The sequence below is a fragment of the Akebia trifoliata genome, chromosome 12, assembly GCF_017979445.1.
Source record: "Akebia trifoliata isolate Shusen 1 chromosome 12, ASM1797944v1, whole genome shotgun sequence".
In the NCBI taxonomy this organism is placed as follows: Eukaryota; Viridiplantae; Streptophyta; class Magnoliopsida; order Ranunculales; family Lardizabalaceae; genus Akebia; species Akebia trifoliata.
The window spans coordinates 2,174,782-2,199,351 of NC_141386.1; the positions used below are offsets into that span (position 1 = coordinate 2,174,782).

General features: G+C 33.4%; 1 protein-coding gene and 1 long non-coding RNA gene across 9 annotated transcripts; one reads left to right on the forward strand and one right to left on the reverse strand.

The window, feature by feature from the left end:
* The first annotated feature begins 2,562 nt into the window (after positions 1–2,562).
* LOC147388559 (uncharacterized) lies at positions 2,563–6,803 on the forward strand. 8 transcript variants are annotated; one of them, XR_015170506.1, is made up of 4 exons: positions 2,570–3,254; positions 4,610–4,668; positions 5,700–5,792; positions 6,488–6,803. It is a non-coding gene; the product is annotated as an uncharacterized LOC147388559 (long non-coding RNA). The 8 variants fall into 8 exon arrangements; XR_015170503.1 differs by having other exon boundaries at positions 2,576–3,288; positions 4,616–4,668; XR_015170501.1 differs by having other exon boundaries at positions 2,579–3,288.
* A 793-nt stretch (positions 6,804–7,596) lies between these two features.
* On the reverse strand, positions 7,597–13,854 carry LOC147388560 (putative disease resistance protein RGA3). Its single transcript, XM_086417962.1, has 2 exons — positions 10,206–13,854; positions 7,597–7,912 (listed from the first exon to the last, which is right to left on the reverse strand). The coding sequence occupies exon 1, from the start codon at positions 13,726–13,728 to the stop codon at positions 10,267–10,269; it is 3,462 nt and encodes a 1,153-aa protein (XP_086274088.1). The 5' UTR covers positions 13,729–13,854; the 3' UTR covers positions 7,597–7,912; positions 10,206–10,266.
* Positions 13,855–24,570: the final 10,716 nt, after the last annotated feature.

Consider the following 24,570-nt stretch of genomic DNA (forward strand, 5'->3'; position numbering starts at 1 on the left):
TAATTCAACCCATAACCCTACCCTAACCTATCCTATCCATTATCTCAAATCAAACACTTATAACCTATCACCCTCCCCTAATCTACCCCCATCATTCCCTACAAAACTCATCTCTACAATCTACACCTACACCTACACCTATCCTCTCAAATCAAACACTCATCATTTCCTATCAACTCATCTCAACCCTTCATTTCCACCCACTTTTACACATGTCATCATCTCCCTCACCCTCTCAAAATATCATCAACCACCCCATTAAATCCTCCATTCTCTTAAACCAAATACCATTTAATCACAACCACCATCTTAAACTCACCTCACCAAACACTCAATTCAAATGGGTTGGGTAGGATCCAACTCATTTGGGTCAAAACTCACCCATTTAACCCCCCTTCCCTAAATACCTTCCAATCTCCTCTAAATTACACCCATTTCTTTGTCAAACTCATAACCATTCTATCATTTTTTTTCACTTCACCCCATTATACCCTTAAAATAAGCCCACAACTTCTATAAAAATCCCATCACTCTCAACTCTCAATCACTAATGAAAATTTGGCAAAAAAACTCTAAAAAATCACAACTCATCTCAACACTCAACTCTTACTCAACTCTCAACTCTTACTCAACTCTCAACTCATCTCACAACTCTCAACTCTTAACCTTCTCTCAAACAAATCAAGCAAAGAAAAAGAAGTCAAGAAAAGTCAAAGGAAGTCAAGGAAGGAACAAGGTGGGTTTGACAAAAGGACACCCCCAACTTCCCTCTTCTACTCACCCCTTTTCTACACATTTGCACACACCACTATGGTTTAAATCACCAAAGAGCCCCTTTTTCATAAGGGTGCCCTCAATGATTTGAACCAACATCGAAGCCCCTCACACTTGAGGGCACACATCGATTTTCTTTCATTTTATTTCAAAAAACCGAATCCGAGGTTACCACATTACGTGGATGGAGTAGGGTGCCTAACACCTTCCCTACTCCATAAATGGACCCCCTTACCTTTGAATCAAAGGTTGGACCATGCGCCTTATCCTATGAGAGTAATCAAAAAATGTTAAAATGACATATTTTTCAAAAATACAACTTCGGGTGACCATTCACACCCATTTCCGAAAATGAATGGTGGCGACTCCAAAACACCCCAAAGTGGAGGGATGTTTTTAAAATATTGAAAATCTCATGTCCACACAAACCTTGGAGTTCACGTCATAAACTTTAAATTTATGGTGTTATTTTGTTACTTAACATACCTTGGAGTGGATTCTTATGGGATCAATTTGTGGCATCCAAAAAACATGATTTGATGTCACAGGATCATAAAGGACAAAATTCTAAGAACTTTGAAAAAGTATTCTGAAAAAAAAGTTAATTTCCACCATTGAATTTTAGCTTTAAATCTAAGAGTTCGGTAGTCATTCATTTCAATACCTACGATCATACTCAAAAATGTTTTTTTTTCTTGAATATTTTCTTCTGAATCCGAGTTTTTCCATGAAACCAAGAAGTCTATATTGTTGGATGGATAATTTGATAATTCATGTGGACCCAAAGAATCTTAGTAAGATTTGAGATCTAACTAAGTTAGTCATGGTAGCATGATTCATAAAGTAAGGTTTGCTCAAATAACAAACTTAATAAAGTAAGGAAGTTTTTGTAATAAAATTGCAACATATAGGTCTACCCTGTAAATCTTTCTACTATAATCAAGCATCCAATACTCACTAAACTCCATGGTCAAAAGGATCAAGTATTATCACTTGGAAATATTCGACTTCTAAAATAAAATCCCTAGTATGGTGGTGATGAATTAATGGATTTATACCCATCTTATTAAATTTTACAAGACAATAAATGATCTAAAATCTCATAAATTTAAATTCTTTTGATATATTATTTGTGATAGTTAAATTTAAAAAGATTCCTGTATAATTCTCAATTAATCAATTTGGATATGTAAGATCATGGGAAATTGTAGTAGAAAATTATGAAATTAACATCCCAGTGAACGTAGTCAAAATTCAAGAGTTATCGATGGAGAACAATAATTTTGATGTCTAACGCCTTTAAAGGAGAACAACTCATTCTCCAAAGCAAATCATTTGCTTGGTTTCTTAAGGTGCAAATTTATTGGTCAAGAGACTCCATAAGATATATTTAAATTGATTGGATAAATTAATATAATTTAAAGGAGAGATTTTTTGCTAATTGAAAGTCAATATTAGATTTCACAAAATCCCAATTAACCAATAGCACAACGCCTAGCATGGGTAGTTTTGTAAATTGAGATGCTCTCAATACATACAACTTCGTGTGATTGGTCAATCTGGGATTCTGTGAAATCTTAGATTGACTTTTTTGTGAGTAATTTTTTTTTCTCAATTTAAAACGGACAAATTTCAATACACTTGGCACTTTAGATCATGTGAAATTAAGAAAGATCATATCTTCCATGACTTATTGTGGGAAGAAAGAGGTTTTTGTGATAATTTTGCACATTCTTCCCTACAATAGGTCCAACAAATATATTAGTTTGTCTTCAAGATTTAAGTCATAAATACCCTTCCATCACATCTCCACCTACCATCCCTTCCCCTTTTTAGTTTATAAATAAATATTTCAATTGTTTCATAATTGTTTGTTACTTTTGGTAATGCCCTCATGAAGTCGAGACATTGATGCTTAATGATGGCAATTTATATAGATTTCTAAGAGGTGATGCATATTGTAATGCTTATGTGTGTTTAGTTTGAAAAGAATTGTGGTTTGTGATATTGTTGTTGTATGTCCTAATTTCTGAACATAGGGCTATCATCTCTGTTTTGGTGCATTGGGTAGTTATGTTTCAGTTTAGATTGGAGAAGGCATAAAATAAATGCCACATATCAGGATTAAAAGTTTGATATTTTGGATAATTCTATAATTCTATATATTGATAGTTTGAATAATTCTGGACTGATACTCTCTCTCTATTTCGAAAAAAATAAATAGTAAAACCCTTCGTCTTCAACATCAAACAAAAAATCTCTTTGTCTTTGATCTCTAGCTGGAAATCTGATATCTCCGCAAGGGTTTGAAGGCATAAAAGGTCCTGCAGGGGTCTGAAACCCTCTCTCATTCTCTCTAACTTCAAGCAAGCAACTCTCTCTCTTTCTAACTTCAGAAAATCTTTGATTTTATTTCTTTTAGATTGCTAAAAAACTCTCATTCTCTCTAAAAATCAATGGTTTTGTTCTGGAGATTGGAGGTGAGGTTCTTTGAATCCTTCTCTCTAACTTAAGGTGAAAAACACACTTTTTCTCTCTCTCTCTTTTTGTTTTATTTTTTGATTTTTGTTTTTTTGATCTTAAGAGATTTGTTGTTTGGGAGCAAGAAAAAGATAATTATGAACCTTCAAACCATCGTTTGACATCTATTTGACGAAATGCTGCAGAGACTTTTTATTTGTCACAATACGCATTTATGAACCTTCATTTTCTGTAAGCTTCTGTTTTGGTATTTAATGTGTTTATGTATTTAATGGTATGGATTAATGTTAAAGAATTGAAGCTATAATTTTAAAATGAAATTAAAGTTAAGTAATCATCCTCAAAGCCTCATCATCATCGTCTATCTTAAATACTCAATTTAAATGGTGTAAATATATTATCCCTGGGAATCACTTTAACTATTTGGTAATGTACTAATATTTATTTGACAATGGTTTTTAGCATAATCATTTCATTCGCTAACTAAGAGTGAGAGGATTACATTCTAAAAAAGAGCTTACAGTTGACTTCACCGTCTTCAAGTCCAACATTCTATTGGAGGGCAAGCTCCAAACTCCATGTTCATGGGAAACCCAGTTTAATTTTATTTTTCTCTATCCTTTATCACAGTTACACTTCTCATGTATTGGTACACTTCTTCTTCCTTTTGAATTCCTTTTAATATTTTTCTTTAATTAGAATTTAGTTCTAATGCTTTCTGTCATACATACTTGATAATCAAAGGATCGAAGAGCAATCATGGATGGCATTATTCCAATATCATGTGAAATTTGTATAGAGCCTAAGACTCAGGTTTAGTATGTAATTTTTCCCCCAATAGTATTTGGCCTAATGGTCAACTTAATGTTATTTTAAAAGCTTTTGATGTGCCCAACGTTGGATTGACTCAACTTGGTGTATTAGAGTGGATCCACTCATAAAAGTTGTTCGGGTCATCCAGTTGGGTATGCACTCCTCTCATTTTCGACATTGATTGAGGTGGGACAACTTCGTTTAAACTCTTATTTTTGATAATTTATCATTGGTGGCTATTTATGTGCTTAACAGCCATATTTTTTTAGAACGGGTTCATGTTTCAAAGCACAACATTTTTTGGACTGTTGATGTTATAAAAAATCGGTACTTTTAGTTATATTGGTGTCTATTTGGGATGGGGTTTGTAAGTTGGGTGTCTTGGAGAAACACAACCATCTCATCTAAATCAAATTGTAACATGATAAAAGGGAAAAACTAAGCCATCCAAAATGGTTAACTTTGTGTGTGTCCTTATTTCTCTATTCTTAACTGTTAATTTTTTGGTTTAGGAAAAATAACTTTCCTTACTGCTTACTAGATGCAGAAACCATTAAAAATTGCTAGAGACAAATCAATTCGGAAAAAAGATATACCTAGGTGAGGTGTTTTGCTACCATTTCTTTTCAATGGTGCATTTATGATAAATTATAATTTTTTTTGTGATTAAATTAATTTTATAATTATTGATGTTAATGTTGTTTTTATTGAGTTTTTTCTATCTTTTTTTTCTTCTTTGGATCTAATTTGAGATGGCCTTGGAGTGTAAAGAGGCCTTAGGAAAGGGTAATTGAAAACAAGACTTTTTGCTTATTCTTTTAATTCTTATTATCTAAAAATCATTGCCCCAGGTATGTAACTCATGGTTCTTTTTACCCCCTTTTATCACACAATCATTAGTGTTGCTTTAATTTTTTTAGCACACATTGATTTAGTATAAGATTTTTATATGTTGGGGACTTAACGCACGGTCTAAAATAGGTTTTGGGACTAATTACTATGTCAAAGAATTTTGCACATTATATTTCATCATAACCAAGAATTTGACAATGGTAATCTGAATACTAACTAATTCATGGTATAAAATCTAAACCCATTAGACATTTTCTACATATTTTTTGCAATGGTAATCTAGTTACAAACCAATTCATTTTAATGGTTAGACATTATTTAAATCAGCAGTTACATTTCATTTTGTGTTGTTTTGAACAATATAAAAGAACCATTGATATGGTTGAAGGAAAGAGAAAGGGAATGGGTTTGCCAAGAGGTTGAAGATGATAGGTAGACCAGCAAGTGTTGGACATTTATTAGGGGTGTGAGAATGGTCTCTCACTCTTCATTGAAAACTTTCCAAGGTGTAAGGGGCACATACACACGTGATAAAAGGCAATTCAAATATGTTTTTTATTTTTAACCTACAAATGGTTTTGCAATTTGCTATATACAGTTTCAAATGTTTTTTTTCACCTGCAAATGGTTTTGATATACATGGTTAAATGTTTTTTTCCCCTGCAAATGATCTTTTTATTATTATATCATCTTTTATGTTTTTAATAGTATCTTTGAGTTGTTTATCTTTTGATGTCAGACTCCTCTATTCCGATCTTCCTCTTTTTTACATTTTGTAGATGAAATACTCCAACCCACTATACCACCACAAAAGAGGTTCAAAATGTCGAAGATATTTTGCCATTCCGCTAAATGACAACACATTCAACCTGGTAAAGGCTCTTACATTCATATCTTTCCATTGAAATATTATAATAGAGATACTATTTGCAAAACAAGAAAGTCTTTTTCTTTAAAAACTATGAGTACATAGCCCAAGTTCCATTGAATTCTTCTTAGTTTGACTGAAATAAAGCTTATAAAGAGAAAAGAAACACCTATACCACTTTGGTTTGGAAATCAATGCAATCTGGTTATTAGGATGGAGATGAAACAACTACTAACATGGTATTTTTTTTTTTAACATAATGAAGATTCAAGTAAAATGTCGTATTTTTTTAATTGTTTTTTTGATCATTTGTTTACTCTCTAGAGGAACATAGTATGATATTTTCAGAAGGAAATCCATGCTTTAAAAATGTACAAGGATTTCTAGATCTTAATTCATGTATATATGTTGATCTATGATGCATAATGTGGGTATTATCATGGTTGGTTTGTGATAGTTTATTACTATGGTTTAACACCTTTATGGTTGTGGAATTATAAGGTCTTAGCGTTTTTTAATGTTTTATTATTATTATTATTAATAGTTTTCAATATTTTTGTTAATCTCATAGAATATGTGCTTAGGTTTTATTGCTCCTCTATCTCACCCTCTTTTTCAGGAACTTTCTCATTCTCTCTCACCCTATGTGAATCTTTTTATTGATAATCAAACTAACTGGTGATGAAATCCAATGGCTAGAAACATCAACGGCATGCTTGATTCAAATGGCTCCAAAGTCATAAATGATATTCTTTTTGAGTGTATCAGTCCAGAAAGTTGTAGTCCAAACAGGAAAGTGTGCCGTAAGGCATGTTGGGGATGTCTTCATATTCAGTGACACACCTAATGATCGGGTGGGAATTCAGATTCAGATACTGCAATTAATGTTGCTACCTTCCTCAGTTAGATCACATTATTTCAAATGGGATCTCTTTTCCTCTCATTCTTTGCTGATTTTTTAATGTCAGTGTATTGGAGGCATCTCAAGATGTAATTTCTTCGTTAGGGTTATCAATCGTTGATTTCATCAAAATGGATGGATACATTGTCGAACAACATAAATCTTGCTGTCTTTTGTATGTGTGATTTTATACTTGACTACCTTTGTGATTTTATCGTCAGGTCAAGACATCGGAAAGAATTATATGGAAGGAACTAAAATGTGTTTTCTTGGCTTCTCAGTATGTACATTACTTGATTAAATTTTGATTCAAATTCTTGATTTGAGATTCAGATTTAATCTATAAACTATTGAGCAAGATCTCATTTTAAGCACATTCATATATTCAAAGATATTACAAAAGTTCACCCCTTGATTTGAGCTTGACTCATTGCCAGATTTGAATCTGACCACAAACTCCATTTTAATGGTTTTGCAAAATTTTGGGTAATGGGATTGGTGTTAGTTTAAAATATGAACCCATTAGATCTTTTTCCCTTTTCTATTTTTGGTTTGTTCTTAATTGTTGTTGCCACCAATCTTTCAAAAATAATAGTTGAAAGTACATCATGTAAATGTAAGTGAGAAGTGTTGAGGAATGATATTTTTTTATATAACTTCTTTATGCTAATAAATTCTATATTTTTCTAGAGAAAAAAAGAAAAAAAGAAGGAATATTGCAAATATTGAACAACAAAGTTTAATGATCTACTCACAAAATTGAATGTTGTAGTAGAAAATTTGTTGCGAGAAATAACGATAAATTTAGTAACTTAGAGAGAGAGAGAGAGTTTACGTGGTTTGGCAAAATTTGCTTACATTCATGGACAATGATAAGATTTTTTTTTTTCCACTATTTTCCATGAAAAAAATATATTACAATCCCTGATACAAGATTACAAAGCTACCTATAGGGAAAAATTTATGAAAATATTGGGAGAAATAACAAGTTAAATCTGTTGAATCTCTCTTAATTGATTTATGGTCCATTACCACTAATAAAATACAAGACACAAACATAACAAATCAAATCACGCAAGGTTTTTCAAAATAATAATATGAAATATATATCAAATATCATAGATAAGTCTTGAACATAATAGCCATGAAACTGGCAACAACTGCTATTTCTTCTTTAGGAACATCTTCGATAATATTCAGATCCTTCTAGTTGGTTCTTTATCCTGGACAAAACAAATAATTTTGTATGAATGTTAATAAAATATTATAAAACTATACAAAAACATTTTAAAGGCTTAAACTACTAAACATGGAGAAGTCACCACTTTAACACTTAGACAATATCCCTTATCAAAGGAAGGAGATCAAGAAAGTTGAATGATATAATATAGATCCTACACTAAAACAGTGAAATTGTCAAAAAGAGGGATGATTTTTTAAAAACTATGGATTAGTAAGTCTATCAATTGATAGTCCATTATTCATATTCATATTCGAATAATAAAATATTATTCGAAGTTTTTGGATATGGATTCAAATTTGGATATTGAAATATCCTCTCCAATAAAATTCAATTCAAACCCAAATAGATATGATATACTTATAGGGGGCAGTTCATGGGACGTATGTAAAAATAATGGGTTTTCAAAATATGGGTTAGTGGTTTTGGATTGAGCTGATTTTTTGCGAGGATAGTCACTATGATGTGAATATCGTCCTCACAAAAAATCAGCTCAATTTGAAACTTTTAAATCCATCAAAAGTGATTTACAAATTATTGGCAAAAAATCGACGGTCCACATTTAAATCACTTTTAATGGGGTTAGAAGTTCCATATTGGACTGATTTTTTTTTTTCGGATGATCATCCCACCGTTGAGATCATCTTCACAAAAAATCAGTTCAATCCGAAACTTCTAACCCATATTTTGAAAATTTATGAATGTTACATTGCTTTTACATATGTTTTTTCATGTCTCTTGATCTATTCCCATACTCCTACATGGGTTAGAAGTTTTGGAATGAGCTGATTTTTGGTGATGATGATCTCTTCACCATAGAGATCATCCTCACCAAAAATCAGCCAATTCCAAAACTTCTAACCCATGTTTTGAAAAATGTTTTGCCAAAATGTTTGGTGCCGAACATTTCCCGTATATATATATATATATATATATATATAATTTGAATAATGATTTAGAATACCCATCCAATTCCAATTTCTAAATATCAATTATTTTTATTTTTATATTTAAGTAAGACTAGTATTATTAAGTGTTTTTTAGCTCACCTTGTGCCATCTAAAAACATGATCCCATGCTATATGGTTGTAGAGGACAAAAAAATAAATAATAATAATAAAAAATAAATTAGGAGATCAATGGAAGGGAAGTGCGGTCCACGTCCATTTTCAAGACATTGGATGAAGCTAAAAAAAATGGTTTTATTTATTTATTTAGGATCTTAGTTTTTTCCAGAAATTTAGACGGCTGTGGGGTTGGATTGCAAATGTTGTAATCCACTTGAGCAAGACGACCCTTGGTAAGAAAGTGTTTTTCATTTTTTTTTTTTTTTTTTTCGAGAGCTACTATTGCCACACCAAGTAATTAAATTATATGTGCCACACCAAAAGAGGAAATGTGCACACCATTTATTAAAAAAACAAATTCACACCATTTTATTTTACTACACACCAATAATTCTTTATGGAAAAAAGAAGCCACTCCCCCTTGATAATAAAGAAGTGGGAAATGTTCAGCACCCTAAGTTTTACCACACACTTTAACAAACGTTTTTTGTCCTACATGGGTTAGAAGTTTTGGAATGATCTGATTTTTGGTGAGGATGATCTCTATGATTAGAAGATCATCCTCCCCAAAAATCAGCCCATTCCGAAATGTTTAGCCCCATGTTTACACGTTGAAAAATCGTGGACCGTCCATTTTTTGTAAATCAATTTTGATGGGGTTAGAAGTTTTGGAATGAGCTGGTTTTTGGTGAGGATGATCTCCTCACCATAGAGATCATCCTCACCAAAAATCAGCTCATTCCGAAACTTCTAACCCATGTAAGACAAAACGCGTTTGTTAAAGTGTGTGGTAAAACTAAGGGTGGCGAACGGGACCCTAAAGAAGTTGGGGTGCTCCAACTTTTTTTGGAGTTACTTCTCACACCCGATAATATTTATTAAAGACTTTGAATTGATGTGGCAATAGTAAATCCACCTTTTTTTTTTCCAATAAAAGTTGAAATATTTATTTTCTCGAGAAAGTTGAAGTGAAAAGCAAATAAATTCCTTATATTTATGTACGTGTTGTATTGGGAATCTAGCTATTTGAGAATACTATTCCCCCATCATCTGAACCGTTGGCATGTGATATGACGTGATGATGAGAGCAAACCTCAAATCAATCAATTAGGAGTGGAATGTTTCTTTTCTTAATTCAAAATTCAAAATTCAAAATTCAAATTTCAAATTTCAAAAGTAAAATCTTACTTAATTAAAAATGAACTTTACCTCTCTCTCAGATCTCGGTGGAGTCATGATGCATGCGTGTCTCAAATATTCAAGTCCCTCATTACTCTCCTCTTACGTCGATCCAGTCGATCTTGATGTTGGGGATGTGTGATATGATGCTCCAGTCCTCTCCTACCTCCTTTTGGCAACGTGCTCCCAAAACAGAGCACCTAATAATTTTAAAGCTTTGAAGCGAGGTGAGCTGTTTCAGCTCCTCAGACATGCACATCAAGGAATTAGAGTCCTCGATCGACAACCTTTGGAGCGATGTAAGATGAGCCAAACCTTCAGGGAGTGACGAATGTGGCGATTGAAAGATAGACAGAGACTTGAGAATGTTGTTGCTGTTGTTAACTTGGTTGGTGGGCAATGACCTTGAAAGAACACCTACATCCTTATATAAAGTTAATACTTCAAGGAGTGGAGGAAGGCATGGTGTCCAACTCAATTTTGGGCAATAACCAATAATCAGTTTCCTTAGTGAAGCAGGGAATATGTAGTGAGGCAGCTCCTTTAACTTGGGGCAATAACCAAGTGTTAATTTGTAGAGAAGTGGCATCATTATGATAATTATATCTCTTCCTCCTCCACTTCCAGCAGCATGTTCTTCTTTTTCTTCTTCTTCCCTTGTCAACATCTCCCACTCCTCCAACTCATGCATACCCCACAAAGTAAGTTCCTTCAACTGTGGGAATGCTACCACAGCTTTTGATTCTCCACCACCTCTTTTTGTACCATCATCATCAACATCCACATTAATTCCTAAAAACTCAACACCTACACGTTTCACCGAATTCATTCCTCCTATACAAAGGCTTTCAAGGACTGGTAAATTTTCAAGAGCTGGCAGAACCTGTAACTTTGGAAAGTTCTGAAGGGATAATTTTCTGAGACATGGCATAATCACTGCATCTTCTTCCCTCAAATCCCACTCTTCCAAGTTAACCATACCATCAATATCAAGTTCTTTCAATCGTGCAAGAATTGTCACAACACCATCACTACCAGCAATTCTAACAAATTTAACCTCATCCATGTTTTTGATTATGAGTTTCTGAAGAAATTGAAACTTCCCAAAAACAGGAAATTGCACACATTTCTTGCAATCAACTATTTCAAGAACGAAGAGTTTGGGCAACATTGAATCATCCATCCAATTAGGGAACTTAGAACCAAGGTAACCATTTATTCGCAATTCCTCCAATTTTGGATGTGGTTGTAGGCCTTCCAACACACCCTCAATCCTCTTTATCTCACCTTCTCCCATGTTTCCCAACCCATCGCACTCAAATATCAGTTTCAAACCATGGAGATATCGTTTATTCTTCAAGTGTGCTTCATTAGCCTCATTTACATCCGCCACTCTTTCCAGCCCAAATATTTTTAGATCCCCTTCGAGATGGTCGAGATTTTTTAATTCTCCAATTTTGCATCCACCTCCCCTCGCATCACGAACAATGAACTTAGACAATGTTCGAAGGGAGCTTAATCTACCAATTCCTTGAGGTAGGTAGCGTAGTTCATCAGTTTCTTCAATTTCGAGATGCCTCAACTTAATCATTTTCCCAATTCCTTGAGGTAGTTTACATAGCTTGTCACAATTATTGAGTTTCAATGTCTGCAAACTATACAATCTGCACATTGTTTCAGGCAATTCCTTCAATCTTGTCCAAGACAAGTCAAAGTATCTTAGATGTATCAACTTCTCAACCTCATTTGGCAGTTCTTCTAGACCCCAATTGCACAAAGATAGTTCTCTAAGACATGTGAATTGACAAAACAAATCAGAAAGAGAGTGTGATGCCCATGGAAGTCCATCGATGATGAGAGTGCGTAGATTCTTTGCCTCGTAAATGGAAGGATGGATGGAACTCAAATCTGTGACCTGTGTAACGTTTAAATGGCGGACCTTCTTGCTATTGTTGTTGAATTCTGTGTTATTATCATCCATGATAAAGCATTCAGTCTTCGTAAGAAATTGGGCAAAATCATGAATAAGATCATGCATCTTATAGTAAATTATGTTTCCATCGTCATCTTGTTGCATGTTTTGGAAAAATGAGCGCTTCAGTAGTTCATTGAAATAATCAACGCCCAGTACTTCCAATTCTGTACTTTCCGTGGCGTTAAGAAGACCCTGCGCCATCCACAACTTGATTAACACATCCTTTCTTATCCAATGATCTTTTGGAAAGACAGCGCAATACATGAAGCAACGTTTCACATTTGAGGGCAATGCATAATAACTCAAAAGTAGAGCAGGCACAACACCTTTTTCAACCTCTTTTAATCCCCATATATCACTTTTCAAGACTTGTTCCCACTCTGGTCTGGTTCTTTTGAAGAACATGTGACCTCCCAAAGCCTTGACGAAAAGAGGCACACCCTTGCACTTTTTTACGATGTCCACACCGATATCTTCCAATTTCTCACACTCTTCTTTGTTCCTTCCCTGAAGAGCAATACGTTTAAACAATAACCAACATTCCTTCTCGGACAATTGGCCTAGATCATGAATGTAGGTCGAACCCATCATTAATGCTACTTTCTCACTGCGTGTAGTAACGACAATTCTGCTCCCTTGTGCACTACCCTTGAGAGCAAGCTTCAACTGATCCCAGTCGGTGTGATTCTCGGTCCACACGTCATCCAGCACGAGTAGAAACCGCTTTCCCGTGACAGATGCCTTCAATTTTTGAAGCAAAGCTGTCAACTGAATGAAATTAGGGACGTTCTCAGTAGCAGCTTCAATGATCGATTTGGCAAGCCTTGTTAAATCGAAAGGATCAGATACACACACCCACATTGTCTTCTCGAAATGGGTTTTCACCTCATGATCATTGAAGACCATTTGGGCAAGAGTAGTCTTCCCAATTCCCCCAAGTCCACATATAGAGATGACAACAGGGACATTAGGCGTTTCTTGTTGACTACTCTCGCTCAACAACTTGCTTAGTATAATACCTTTGTCGCCGGCACGACCACATACTTCTAATTCATCAATATCAGAGCTAGTCATTCGAAATGTTGGTGGTTCCGCAGTAGTAGTAGTAGTCCTCCCACTATCACTAACAATAAGCTGGTAGTCGTTCTTCTCCTTTGCAATATCATCTAGTCTGCCCTTTATTTCTTTTATCTTACGGCCGATGTCGTGACACAAAGAAACTTGACTGAAGCAATTCAAATTGCAATTGCAAAGAGAGAACAAATAGGAGCATACCTTCTCTAATACGCCAATTTCCTCTTCATTTTTCGATCTGAGAATTTCAGTGTTCCATTCGTCCAACACATCTTCCATGTCGTAGAGCACGTCTTTGAGTTTTTCTAACCAAAGCTTCACCGTTTTCTCTTTTACTTGTTTCTCCTCTGCATCTATGAGTACGGCTTGGATAGATTCGAGTGTAGAAGTAAGCTTTTCAACTTCTTGAGGGGTACCCAACACCAGTCTCGCCTCTTTCTTCGCCTCTTCAAGGATGAAGGAACCCAATTCCTTCAAAACAGTGGAAACGAGAGCATGCGCCATACTTGGAAATGAGAGAGAAGGTTGAGGCAAATTGATGAAGATGAAGCAAGCAATGAGGATGAAGGGTGAAAGTCAGCAGTACAAGAATGAAATATTAGAATCTATTATTGGTTTGGTGGGAGACTAAAACAAGTGCAGTGCTAGACAGCTAGCTTACGATGCTTTTTTAACTTTTATAACTATTATTTAAAGAGTCGTGCTGGGGTGATATAAAGGGAGACACAAAGGTGACAAAAACTCATGGTGTCATTCACATTACCATAGATGTTTTTCCACAAGATATGAGTAAAAACAATCTACGGTTAAATGGGCGCCACCACATCAATTTTGTCACGCTTGTGTGTCTGTTCGTGTCATTCCAACATTTTCCTTATTTATTTGAATTATTTCTAGTAAAGCGATCATCATCTCTTTTCATGGTAGTTGTTATTGGCATTCCAATTTTTACTTATCAAATCTTAATTTAAAATGAAGAATTTTTCTTAAAACTTTCTCAACTTTTATTTAAATTCCAATTTCGATACTCATTTTAATTTGAAAAACATGTATTTTGAGTGAATTTATCACTTTTATAATCAATGAATTCATTTGTACATCCACAAATTCATAAATATTAAAATTAACAAATTCTCAATTTCATAGATTATTTTTTTTTTTATAGATTTCTTTTTTTATTTTTAGAATTTGAGATTTTATTTAAACTTAATCATACTTATAAATAATTATTAAAATTGTGAATGACTGTTATAATATTTTGTAATATTAAGATATAATTTGAGGCAAACCTCTCTAGCATTTGAATGTTGAGTTTTAATCTTTAATTAAGGTATGATAAATAATTTTAAATAATTTTTTTTTACTAACGCCACTGAGGTAGGTAAAACAGCCACCAAAGATCGGATTTACTCTCTATACAAGATCAGTAAATTTTGATTTGAGAGATTTATCGACTAGACTTATTTGTAGCAATTTTATTACAAAAACTCCTTTAATTCGTAAGTTTGCTACTTAAATAAATCTTATTTTATTAATCATGCTATCATGATTAACTTAGTAAGATTTTAAATTTTACTAATGATCATTGGGCTTATATAGATTATCAAATCAGCAATCTAATTATAAGATCTTTTAGATTTCATGGAAAAATTCAGACTAAAAATAATGTATTTGTCGTGGTCATGATCACAAACTTCTAATACACCAATAAGAGAACTAATCATTTGAAATGTTGGCAGTTCCGTAGTAATAATAATAATCCTCCCACTATCAATACCTTCATCTTGAAAATACACGTCACCAATCAAAACTGATCTTTTGTGTCTAGATTCATCGAAGGGTCGATATTGCGTGAGAGACATAGGTAAAGAAAATAGCGCTTTTAAAGGGGTAATTTAGTAAAATCCTTATAAATTGATAATATTAGTTTTAAAAAACTTCTATTGGCACCCTAACTTTTATTTATTACCCTCTAATTTAAAATAAAGAGTGCCCTGATTTTCTAACTCACTTTGACCGACTTACTCAAAAACTCATCCACGCTGCATGCGCAAGAACCTTGGATTTTTTTCCTTGGGATACACAATTGTACATGTATTATGGAGATTGCATTTGTGTATCCCAAGGAAACATTTATGGGCCACATCAGTAGTTGGGGGAATCTGTAGAGGAGAGTTAGAGAATCGTGACACTTTTTTTTATGAGTTTGTCACTTCTAATATCTATGAATCCGGAGATATACATTTGAATTCATTGATTATTTTGGAGGTATAAATTCTTCAACCCATGAAATAACGATATGTGTCACTAAGGAATGAGAGGGTTCACAGGATACCTTCGTTTTACATGTGTGTGTGTGTGTGTGCAATTGCTCAGGTGGTTCATCGAGGGAGGGGGTTTAGACGAAGTCGGGGAATCAATATTTTATGGATGGAAATTATTCTAATCCTTGGGATTTTGGGATTTAGATGACTGAATTAGAAATGAATTTTAGAAAAAGAATCTCACACGATTCTTTTCCTAAAATAGAAAAGGATAAGGAAGGAAAATGTCCAAAATAGCAATTCACACTCTATAAATAAAGAAAAACCCCCCCATCAAAGGTACGCAATTTCTATGCACTAAAACTTTATCGAATTTTCTCTAGAATTAATTTAGGCATTGAAGGCTTTGTGGAACAGGGAATAGGAAAGATCTCGAGGAGTTGCATATCATTCAATTAGAAGAACGAGAATCTCTAGGTGATCACAAAACACACCTCCACAATTATAAAAGTGACAAATTCACTCGAAATCCATGTTTTCAGAATATTCTAATAAATATATCTATTATAACATTGAATCATTTTCTCGTGAAGATTTGAATAAATATTAGACTGAATTAAGATAAATTAGAATTTACGAATTATTACAATTTTTTGAGTATTTTATGTGTGAACTCAATTATATTTTTGTGTAATTAGAGATCTAATAATAAAATAATTATTTATTTATCATGGTATCAGAGTCATTGTTGATTCCAATCACAATTAGGCCAATCATGCTCTTGATTTCTATCCAAACGAATTACTTCAATATTGAACCCAAACTGGCCAAAAATAACTTAAACTTGACTATATAGTTTTGGGCTTGACTTTGAAACTTTGATTCAAGTAAGATTGCAACTTGGGTAGGTTGGAGGGTCAACCTAGGCTTAACTCAAGTTGTAGAACCCTCAACCTGAGCTACCCTCAACTTGACCATCGGGTTAGAGCTCATTAACCCAAGTATAACTCGAGATTGAGCTTTTAAAATAGGGTTGAGTTCGGGTTGGGTCAAGTTAGGTAATTTTGGGCATGTTGCACGGGTTGAGTTCAATGAACAAGCCTAATTTCACTTTCATCAACACATAAATTTTATTTTATATCTTAAAAAATAGATACAATAAAAAAAAAAAAAAAAACTCACTAAATAAAATTGCACTCAACCTCCAAGTCCATTAATTTTTATATTATAAATTTTCCCCTTAATTTTACAAATATATTTAGGAAAAGAAAATTAATATATATTTTTTAAAATAAATAAAAACATTTATATGTAATCATATATCATCGTGTTTGGGTTGAGATTTCCTAGCCCAGGCTTGACTCATTTTCTATATAACCCAACCTAGGCTTGCCCATCAATCGGATTGAGCCCGGGTTGAGATTAGATTAGCCTGCCCAAGTTGCAGCCCTACCACCAAGGATGAGTGTCGCAACATTTTGGAACCTCACACTGGCGGTTTCAATTAATTTATCGGGTTTGTGTCCCAATTTTGAACCTACCCTCAACATCATCTTCAAAAGCTCATCTAAATTTGACTTTCCAAAATACCAGCTGAGGGGGATGGAGAGTTGGATGGTTCCTGCATTGGAATTGCTCTAATGATGATTGTGATAATTACATTGGAGTTTTGGGTAATTTAGACATAGTGATATACTACTTGAACCTATTGCCAAAAATCCTTGATCATCTTCAATTTCTCAGGTAAATTTTTTTAGAGATGTTCTATTAAGGACACCAATGTTTACTTATAACGCACCAACCCTTATTAATTTCAATGTTGATGCATTCGTAACGATTGGTGTGTTAATAGAATCTCTCTATTTTTATTCTATCATCTCCAACCTCCATATTCTATCTCCATCAACTTAGAACCTGAAAAAAAAGATAGATTCATCTTCAATTTCTCCAACTTATACTTATAACGGACCAATCCTTGTTAGTTTCAATGTTGATGCATTCATATGAATTGGTGTGTTAATAGAATCTCTCTATTTTTATTTTAACATCTACAACCTCCATATTCCATTTCCACCAACTTAATACCAAAAAAACAAGATGGATTCATTCTCAATTTCTCAGGTAAATATTATAAGAGAGGTTCTATTAGCACACCAACATTTACTTATAATGCACCAATCCTTGTTCATTTCGACGTTCGTATAGATTGGTGTGTTATAAGTAAAAGTTGGTGTGTTAATAGAATCTCTCTAATTTTATTTTAACATCTCCTAACTCCTGATTCTATCCCCATCAACTTAAAACCTCAAAAACAAGATGGATTTTTTTTTTTTTTTTTTGGCAAGAATCCGGCAAGAGGCTGACTAAGTTAAAAGTTAAAACATAGGATAAATTACACTTTGACCCCTTGTGACTTGGCACAATTTCATTTTGACACCCTAATATTTTTACCATTGCACTTACCTCCCCTTTCACAAGGTCTTCAAGTTTAGGTGTTATTTTAATATTTTACCCTCTCACTAGTTTTACCTTTTTTATTAAAAAAATATTATGTTTTTATTATAAAAAGTGTATCCGTCTTAGCATTCACAAGTAAACCTATTTTTCCAGAAGAATATTTTTGTTTATAAAAAAGAAATATTTTATTAAAGAGCAAAATGGTTTTTATAAAATGTAAAATTTATTTTTTAACAGTTTGACCAACAACAAATGGACAGAAGAGGGGGTAGTGTACCCATTTGACTACCATAGGAGAGGTAAGTGCGATTGTTGAAACATTAGTGGATTAACATGAAATTATGTCAAATCTTAGGGGTGAAAGTGTAATTTACCCTAAAACATTTGAAAAAAAAAATTTACATTACAAAAATCAACCATGCACAAAAGAAATGATTTTGCAAGAGATTCTTAGGGGTCATCAAACAACAATAAATTCGCAGTGCAAAACATTTACAACTTAAGATGTTTGTTGCATACTAAGCAAGACCTTAAGTTATGTTTGGATTGAGAGAAGTGGAGAGAAGAGAAACTCAATTTTTTTCCACCATGTTTGTATTGACAGGAGAGAATTTGGGACAACTTTGAAGTTTTAAAATATTGTAAAAATGATTTAGGACAGAGTTAGAATTATAAAATATTTTAAAAGGGTTTCCCTTCGTTTCTCTCATCTTCTCTCCACTTTTGGAGGGAAAGAAAACTCATCTTATTTTTTTCTCTCCAATTTAAAAGAAATAAAATACAAGAACATTTTTATAAGTAAGTTAATATATTTATAGACAATTTGCAATTTTTGATTGGAAACAAACATTTCTTCGGCATTGACTTCCAAAAGCATACAAGAGAACAAATACAACAATTAAATTGTTTGTTTTTTTCAAAAATTCAAACTATATGAATGGTTCAATGATTAATATATAGTTGAATAAAACTCAAATTAAATGATCAAAACCACCTTAATTAATGGTTGGCATTCTTTTACTCAATGAGAAAGAAATATCAAAGGAGAGTAATCTTTCAAAAAAATTAACATTAATCTTTAGTTAATTGAACCATTTTTTTTGTTCTTTCCTAATGCGATATTGAAAGGGCAGTTCGTGGAGATCGATCTACAGGGACACCACCTATAATTATAAGACGGGTCCTCATGATATGATACGAAGATGTTCAAAAATAATATGGTTTGTGTCTCATTGGCTAGCGATCCACCCCTCGATGTCGTACTACCACAACCAAACTTCTCTATAGGTTCATTCTTACCATACTTAAGATTCAAAATCGCATTAGATTATTAACAAGTTGATCAAATTCTTATACTTAGATGGATAAGTACTAACCCTTGGAGGCTGAGCCATTGTCTTGGTTTTCTTTAAAAGATTATCCATCCATTGACTTGGAAATACATATATAGCTCTAGTTCATAAGAAACAAATTATAATGAGAGATTATACTAACAAAGATTCTCTTATTTTGACTTCAAAATGTGATAATTTAAGTTAGAATTAATTAAATCAACTTATAGTACAAGTCATGTTTTAAATTGGGTTGTCCTTATCAAATTCTGATTATATCCTCAGTATTTATGTAGTAATTCTCCTTAATTTTTTCCATTGTTTGTTTGTCTAGGATGCAAGTGGGATGTGGTCCATTGATATTATATTTTGCATGGCAGCCTCGGTGTCTACGTTGATTAGAGGGCTAATTTCGAGAATCAAAACTTATGTGGCCATCACTCAATTTCAATCTTAGTGGTTTGTGAAAACATTTCAACTTGATGATTAACCTATAACATATTACTAAGCATGGTTTCCTAGATCTAGTGATGTATATGATGATATAAGCCTACATACATGGATGAGAGAGTTTTCACTATTTGAGAATGATATATTACGACCCTTAATTTATAATTGTAGGTTTCTCAATCCAAAACCCAAAATTTTATATTCTCCCCTACATAAATTTGAGTCTGACTAGTCTACTAACATAGTGGGGTAAAAAAGGCCTTATTAAGCTTCATACACCGTCAAAAAAGACCTAGAGATTCATAAAAAAAGTCCTCAAGATTTATAACAAATCTCGAGGTCTTGTTTTATGCATTTCGATGTCTCTATTACGGTGGATGAGGCTCAGTAAGGAAAGGGTTTCACTATAAATTATCCCAAGTAGAGTTTCAATGGGGTTCCAGCCCACTGCAAGTGAACAGTACTCATGGGACCTTCATTCAAGATATTTAAGCCAATAATTACAAATCAAGAGAGAGTAAAATTAAGAAAGTTACCATGGAAGGAGCTTTATAGAGATTATAGTTATGGATTATGTCTATTTCGTTTTGACAGGAGTTTAAAATTCATTGGGCTTCCAACAAAACCGTTTTCTATAAAGCACGTGGCCCAATGTGTTTGATCTCCAACCAAAACGTGCCACATAGACACTATATGTTGCTATAGGAACATGACATCAATCCGGATTGCAACTCTTAATTTAATCCATTTTCTCTTCTACTCCCTTTCCAATAATATCCCTCCAACTTTATTCTCTTATCTCTTCTACCCCTTTTCCAACAATACCCCCATAACTTTATTCTGTTTCCTCTATTACCCCCTTAACCCCAAAGAGGATGACGCAAACTCTAGTATTTGATATTTATCACCGATCAAATAAAACAGTGATTATTGGGAAGACTGCAATCACCAATGGGGGTGATATGGAAATCTAGGAAATTACAATCAAGATATCAAACTTGTCTCCCCAGGATATAACATACCTGCAACCAATGCTCTTCGTTGGAAGAAACAGAAGATATATTGTACCAATGAAAGTGAAGTACTACCTCCGAGAACACTACTACCACTACCGACCTACCCATCGATCATGCTAAATAGAAATGATTGCAGGGGCTCCACCTATTCTTCTTGTTACTTGGATAAAGCTAATAAATTATTCTGAACCAACAATGGTCTCAAAAAAAAAAAAACAATCTCCCCTTACAATGGCCCCAACAAACAGAGGAAGATTACTAGGAAATGAGCTACTAGAGTATCTATACACCCTGAATCAGGAATCCTATTTCCAACCCCTAAAGCAATGGATTGCTCTTCTTGATTTTTCTTTCTTGTGGTTAAGTTCAGATCAGCCCTTTTAAACCAACTGAGTTTCCAGCCAAGCTCATATCAATTGAATCGATGAATTTTTTTCAATAGATTGGAAAAAATCAAGTAACACCCATTACTAATTCAAACTTGATAAACTTATAAATGCTTATCGAATCACCCATAACCTCGAGTTTGTCTAAAACACAAAGATCATCAAATCCTACAAGGAATATATCAAATTATCAAATGGATCAACTCTTATTCAATCTATTACCAAATAAAAACATCAAAGACTAAAACCCAAATAAATTATCACCCATTACTAATTCAAACTTATAGAAATCAAACTGACCCATATCCTCAAATTAGTTTAAAAACTCAAAGATCACCAAATTCTAAAAGGAATATGTCAAATCATCAAATGGGTCAACTCTTATTCGATCTATTACCAAATAAAAAAATAAAAAACTAAACCCCAAATAAACTAACACCCATTACCAATTCAAACTTATAAATCGTTATCGAACCGACCCATATCCTCGAATCAGTCTAAAAACACAAAGATCATCAAATCCAGTAAGAAATATATCAAATTATCAAATGGGTCAACTCGAATTCAATCAATAACAAAAAACAAAAAAAACACTAAACCCCAAATAAATTAGGACCCATTACTTATTCGAACTTATAAATGATTATCGAACCGACCCGTATTCTCGAATTAGTCTAAAAACACAAAGATCATCAAATCCAATAAGGAATGTATCAAATAATCAAATGGGTTAACTTGAATTCTATCTATTACCAAATAAAAACATCAAAAACTAAACCCAAATAAATTAACACCCATTACTAATTCAAACTTATAAATGATTATCGAACCAAACCATATCTTCGAATTAGTCTAAAAACGCAAGGATCATCAAATCCAATAAGGAATATATCAAATTATGAAATGGGTCAACTCGAATTCAATCTATAACCAAACAAAAACACCAAAAACTAAACCCCAAATAAATTAACACCCGTTACTAATTCAAACTTATAAATGATTATCAAACCAATCCATATCCTCGAATTAGTTTACAAACACAAAGATCATCAAATCCAATGAGGAATATATCAAATTATCAAATGGGTAAACTCGAATTCAATCTATAACCAACTAAAAACATCAAAAACTAAAACCTCATACCTGTAGATCCATGACCAACCGAAGAAACTACAAGGATACATAGTTTAAGCACCAGAAGAACTAATTGCATCCCCATCTTTCTCCTGAAGAAAAAAGAGGAGATCCAGTCTCCAAATCACCCACCCACTTCAAAGAATGAGAAAAATAATTAAAATGGACCGAACAAACTGAAACAAAGATGGGTAATCTTCAAGGAAGAAAAAAAGGGAGGTTAAACTAGAGAGACCCACATATAGTGAGTGAAAAGCAATGAGAAGGTGGTTTAATTAAAACCAAGTAAAGGGTTGTGAGAGAAGAATCTAAAGTTTGGGCTTTTGAGAGAAAGCTCTGAAATTTGCTTAAGTTTGAGATTGCCATGAAGAAGATGCGAGAAAACGTTTCTCCCGTGTGTTGTCACGAGTTATAGAATACGATTGAAAGTGAAGAAATGTTAAAGAGAAAACACTCCCACTGCTGTAGAGAGAGAAAGAAGATTCTCCAAGTGTATTATTTACAGTCGGGAGAGAGGATTACATGTTAAAAATGTTGAATTTTTTTGGATTTGTATAATGGGATTGCTTGACCTATGTTCTTCTTGATCTCTTTAATGGCATTAAAATATTAAGAGGCGTGATAAGGGTCAAATTAGGGGTGTCAATGGATAGTCGAAATCCGAATTCGAATTCGAATTTGAATTCAAAAAATCGGATATTATCCGAAATTTTCGGATATCGGATATCGGATTCGGATGTCAGTTTAACATTCGAATGAGTTTCGGATACGAATTCGGATATTGCGATATCCGATTCGATAATATCCGCTCCGATAAGAATATACATATATTGTATTTATGTTTTACAATAAAACTTATATATATGTGTATATATCATCTTATATATTCGTGTAATACAACCAAATTTTTTTTTAAACTTTATCTTCTTCATACCTTCAAGCATGAAGAACAGACGAGTGAGAACCAGACGAAATCGTGGTTTCGATGGTTTCGATTGCTTTAAGCCTGTAACCATCGTCCTCTCCGCCGGCAACCATCTCTCTCTCTCTCTCCGATCTGAACCATAGGAGTGATTTTTCGAAGAAATGAGGGTTTCGACTGTGCGAACTGCAACACGTCTTCTCCGGTCGGCAAGCATCCAGGTACATTCTCTCTCTCTCTCTCTCTCTCTCTCTCTCTCTCTCTCTCATCTGAACCAGTCGAAGTTTCCGATGAAATTTGGGTTTCGACTGTGTGAACTCCAACAGATCGAGGAAGACGGACTTTTATTCGATTTTTTATCGAATTAGATATTATCAGATATCCGATATAGTTTTCGAATTCGAATTCGAATGTTTGTTAGGGATATCCGATCGGATTCAAATTCGAATTCGGATAGTATTATTATTTTTCGGATTCGAATTCGGATATAGCTATATTCGATCGGATATCTATCCGTTGACAACCCTAGGTCAAATGGCCTTAAAAACAATGCATACTTTTCCTACTAAATTAAAGGTTATAATTTTTTTTAACATTTAGATTTAGGAAATCTAAGGTATTTGGTTGGAGGGCCCCTAGCTCCCTGCTCTCCCTCCAATAGCACTATGGCATGCATTTAATAGAGTGGGGCCTAATTTTTAATGGGTCCAACCTAAAAAAGCTTCACTTTCAATTGGTGATTCTTCCATTATCTAAATATTTTTATGGACCACTTGTCAATAGTGTGATTAATTATTTATATAACCTATCAAGTACCCATATGATCTATTGATTTATTTAATTGAAAAAATTACTTAAAAGACCATAGTGGAATGATTTCTTTCTAATTAGTCCTTGATTTTGGACGGGTTATTTGATAGTCCATATTTAGTAAAACTTTCTTTTCTTAATGGTCTCTCAACCTCCTCAAGTTATAATATTTTTGGAATAATTAAACTACCTCTTTTTCATCTTCTTCACATACATAGGTATTTCAACTATAGTTTCAATCATTTTTGACAATTTTTTATATATTGTGAATGACAAATTAAAGATTCATAAAAGATCATTAATCTATGTCTTAACTCCTAAAATAATTCATAATAATTATTATATACATATATATTTATTTATTTCATAAGAGTTCATTTCTCAGATTGGATTCGGTTATAAATAAGCTTGATCTGAGAGTCGAACCAAATTGATCGATTCTCTATTTTTGTAATCCGGAACTAGAGCACAATTTGTTCTAAATCGAATCAAACCACCCTAAAGCTATCGATTTGGTTCAGTTCTCGATTTGAATCAAACCCAATTGCACTCCTAACTAAAAGGGTGAAATTGTAT

Bases quoted from the DNA above. Each gene is read 5' to 3' on its own strand.
- LOC147388560 (XM_086417962.1), bottom strand. From the start codon at position 13,728: ATGGCGCATGCTCTCGTTTCCACTGTTTTGAAGGAATTGGGTTCCTTC.